Source organism: Amphimedon queenslandica, unplaced genomic scaffold (genome assembly GCF_000090795.2).
Source record: "Amphimedon queenslandica unplaced genomic scaffold, v1.1 AMPQUscaffold_13398, whole genome shotgun sequence".
NCBI classification, from domain to species: domain Eukaryota; kingdom Metazoa; phylum Porifera; class Demospongiae; order Haplosclerida; family Niphatidae; genus Amphimedon; species Amphimedon queenslandica.
Window position 1 is genome coordinate 44757 of NW_003546366.1, and position 4425 is coordinate 49181.

Sequence of the window (4425 nt, forward strand, 5' to 3'; positions counted from 1 at the left end):
CACCTTTACAGGTAGAGAGCTGCATCTTCAGTATTGCGAATTATTAATATAAAATTTTGACTATGCATTATTTATTTTTAAAATTATACTTTATTTTTCTCTCAAGATGTTTCTGCTAATGATCCCATGCTATCTTCAGTCAAGTTCCTTGGTGCCGGTATTGATAAGACAGCTCAGCCCATTGAAGGAGTGGACATCACTGTTTGGTCTAATAATGACGACTTCTCTGCTATTGGATATGTTGTTGATCAGTTGGACTCGCTTATTGATGAATGGTTCCCAGGTAGGGAGAGAGAGAGGGGGAGGGGGAGAGAGAGAGGGGGGAGGGAGAGAGAGGGAGGAGAGAGAGGGAGAGAGAGGGGGAGAGGGAGAGAGAGACGGGGGAGGGAGAGAGACGGGGGAGGGAGAGAGACGGGGGAGGGAGAGACGGGGGAGGGAGAGCGAGAGAGAGAGAGGGGGAGAGAGGGGGGAAGAGAGATTAGTGTGTTAACTGCTTGTATGTACATGTAAGATTGTTCTGTTATACTAGTGTAATCTTTTAAAATTACAGTTATAGGATATTACATCGAGAGTGTCCTTTTTAATGAAGTTATTTCATGTGCATGTAGCATATATGGTATAAATGTGCCCATTACAATAGAGTGTGTCTGCTATAGAAAATGTTCATTCTGCAACTGCCAACTGTACATAGTACAAATACTCTTTTCTTCTACTTTATATGTACATTGTTCCATTACTTACTCTGATATTGTATGTGTAATCCATTAGGTCTTAATGATCTTGATCTTGATGGTGAGTGGTTGGTTGAGAGACAGGCTTTGTGGATTACACCCCCTGAGCTGAAGGAGTCCATATCTGCTGAGCCTGGAACAGAGTCTGAGTGCTTCTATGATCCACTCAATCAAGAGGTGTTCATCTTTAAACTGGAGGACTGTGCTTTAAAGGCTCTACAACAAGTATGTGTACACTCTTTTAGTATTACTGTTGGCTTGAAATTTTATTTTTATTTAATCAAACTTTTTCTATTGTATTTTTCTCTCTCTTAAATTTTCCTCTCTCCCTCTCTCTTTCCCAAAGGATACAGTGTATTGTGCTGATTATGATGTTCATGTCCCTCTCTCCACTCTTGTCCCTGATCTCCTGATGACTGACCTTCCTCCTAATTTAATAATAGATCAGTCTTGCTTTGAATTCAATCCGAAAGACCTCTCCACTCGACTGGGAAGAGGAGGAGCAGGTGATGAGAGAGAGAGGGGGGGAGAGAGAAGGAGGGAGGGAGAGGGAGGGAGGGAGAGAAAGAGAGAGAAATGGAGTGATGGCACATTTAACTAAATACAACTTTTATTTATTAATTATTTGCTGCAGGTGCTGTCTATAAAGGGAAGTACAGGAATGTTCCAGTTGCTGTTAAGGAGTTTCTTACTCAATCACAAGCTGATGCTTTCCAAGATGAAGATGAACTGCCTCCTGGAGGAATCCATACCTACCATGATGTAATGAAGAGAGAGAGAGAGGCAGGGAGAGAGGGAGGGAGAGAAAGAGAGTCTTGAACTTAAGCATTTATGTTTTTTGGTATATTTAGGATGATAGTATATCTTCAGGGGAAGCACTGTTCCTCTATCGTGATATGAGACAAGAAGTGACAGTGCTGGCTCAACTATCACATCCTAACATTGTATCAATATTAGGTAATGCTAGTTGTACATACACATATACCTAACACTCCAGCATGATGCTACATATGAATTCCTCATCATTATAATATGATGGGATATACAGTAATTGTAGTGAGATGATTCATTATAATTATTATTATTCTTTTATTAGGTGTATCACTGAGGCCTATGTGTATAGCTCTTGAACTAGCCCCAATGGGCAGTCTCTTTGGTATTCTTGACAAGAAACTTGAAGCTATAAAAACTGCCCAAGCTGACCTGCCTACTGCAAACATCAAAATGCCAGGAGGTGTACTAGGCCATCAGATATCAGCTAGAATTGCTTTACAAGTATGAATATGCAATATTATGTATGTACATAAGTTTCAACTGTCTGTGATTATATTAGTTGTTCAAAATGTGTGTCTGGAATTTTATTTCATTTAATTCTTCTCCCCCTCCTCTCTCTCTCTCTCTCTCTCTCTCTCTCTCTCTCTCTGATCCCGCTAGGTTGCTCTAGCTACAAGGTATCTTCATAAGATTGGGATTGTGTATCGCGACTTAAAATCCGATAATGTATTGATCTGGTCACTTGATGTTAATGAGTCTGTTAATGCTAAACTTGCTGACTATGGAATATCAAGGTAATGACATATACCTGTGCTCTGTTAGAGAGAAGGAGAGGAGAGAGAGAGAGAAAGAGGGTGAGAGAGAGGGAGGGAGAGGGAGAGGGAGAGAGAGAAAAGAAAGGGAGTAGGAAATGTAGAGAATCAAGGGAGGGAAAGTGTTGTATTCTTAATCATTTTTTTGAGTTTAATTTATGATGTATATATATATATCCTATTGGTAGGTTTGCTAATCCAGGTGGTATTAAAGGTGAGGAGGGTACCCCTGGGTATATGGCACCTGAGGCCATCAAGAGACGTGGAGAAGACCAAGCCTTTGATGAGAAGGTACAACAATTGTATCTATAAATAGTATCATGCATTACTTAATGGGTGTTACTATAAATAGTATTATGCATTACTTAATGTATGTTATATAAATAGTATCATGCATTACTTAATGTCTGTGTTACTATAAATAGCATCAACCATTCATTACTCAATGTATGTGTATCTATAAATAGTATCAATCATGCATTGATTTGATGAGTTATCTAAAAGTGATAGAAGAATTATGTATTATGTACATTTCTTCTCATTTATTCTTGACAGGTTGACATATTCTCATTTGGTATGCTCTTGTTTGAGCTGATAACTGGCCAGAGACCGTTTGAGTCAATGTCTACCGGCCAGGAGGTCAATAGGGCCGTTATACAGCGAGAGAGACCTCAGGTATCTGAAGGTAACATGGAGCCATCCTTCCCTGGGATGATAGAGCTAATGGAGGACTGCTGGAGACACCTTGCAGCTGATAGACCAACTGCTGATGAAGTAAGTAATAGAAACCTTTTAGTACATAATATAGAGTGAATTTAGTGATTCATTTATTTGAAATGTGTTATGTATTAGTATATTTATTTTAGTATTATTATGCTGCTATGATACATGTAAATTAAAATGAAGTAAAGCACTCTATATATAATTTAATTTCTTCTTATTATTATTATCATCATCATTATTTAGGTTGTCCAAAGGATATCAGCTCCAGGTTTCCTGTGTCGTCGTCACACTGTCTCAAGAGTCCAGCAGCATCCTCTACAGAAGATAGACACCATATATTGTCAGCCAGTCATCAATGAATCAGTCTGTGAAAACACTCAATACCTCCTGTGGACCTGGTCAAGACAAGACACTGAGAGGAACTTTAGTTTATTTAATGTTGCCAAAGGTAGGAATCGTCACGACTTTAAAATAATCATACTGTGATTTTGGAGGAAGAATTTTTTGAGTTTTGATAGCTGCTTACCAAAATAAACCCAGCCATTTTGAGCCATTATGCACATGCTCAATGGCACACGGCCACAAATTCGCCAAATTAAAATTTGCTAATTACCAAAATTTAGCACTTCCGTCAGAATTTCACCTCTCAAAATTAAAGACTTGTATTAATTAATTAATTTACTTTTTTTTGTTCTTGTTCTTATAGGCATGTTTACATTACCTGAAAAGCCTTCGGCAGGTGGGCGTGTATTTGCAATGGCTACCACTGGAGAGGTAGAGAGACGTCTTTGGGTAGCAACATCTGTCGCTAGGAACTTTCCAGTAAATTAATCATTAACTTGTAAAATACATTAAAAATGTAATCAGCTCAAACTCTTTTGCCAAATTTTGCCAAAAATCACTAGGAGAGAATTTTCCATTTTAATAATTTTTTTCAGATGTTTATACATGTACTTATGCTATGTAGCAAGTTTAAGCTGATTCCGATCAAAATAGGATTTTTTATGAATTTTTTAATTTGCTCAAAAATGGAGCCAACGGCCCTGTACTATAGTACAGGGTCGTTGACCAAATTTTGCCAAAAATGACTAGGAGAGAATTTTCCATTTTTATAATTTTTTCTGATACATATACATGTTCTTATGTTGCATAGCAAGTTTGAGCTGATTCTGATCAAAATTGGATTTTTTGCGAATTTTTAAAGTTACTCAAAAACTAAGCCAATTAAACTCCCTGTTACCTTAAAGGGTAACTTCAGTGCATTTTTGAGATATTTTTTTTATTTGCTTAATATGATTGCCTGACCATACTAATGATGTGTTCCAACTCCCATTGTCTGAAAAAAATTATTCACTGAGATATGAGCCTTCAAAAATGCCCATTTT

The 4425-nt window shown here is 37.7% G+C and overlaps 1 protein-coding gene across 1 annotated transcript in view; it reads left to right on the forward strand.

Moving 5' to 3' along the window:
- The first annotated feature begins 86 nt into the window (after window positions 1-86).
- LOC100639233 (leucine-rich repeat serine/threonine-protein kinase 1-like) overlaps window positions 87-4425 on the forward strand; it is an 8045-nt gene continuing 3706 nt past the window's right edge. Inside the window, exons 1-10 of the mRNA XM_019996801.1 lie at window positions 87-283; window positions 769-956; window positions 1078-1237; window positions 1366-1493; window positions 1583-1688; window positions 1828-2006; window positions 2166-2299; window positions 2506-2608; window positions 2873-3091; window positions 3284-3488. Of these exons, the coding sequence (XP_019852360.1) occupies window positions 127-283; window positions 769-956; window positions 1078-1237; window positions 1366-1493; window positions 1583-1688; window positions 1828-2006; window positions 2166-2299; window positions 2506-2608; window positions 2873-3091; window positions 3284-3488 (1579 nt within the window). The 5' untranslated portion in view covers window positions 87-126. The remainder of the gene's footprint in view (window positions 284-768; window positions 957-1077; window positions 1238-1365; window positions 1494-1582; window positions 1689-1827; window positions 2007-2165; window positions 2300-2505; window positions 2609-2872; window positions 3092-3283; window positions 3489-4425) is intronic.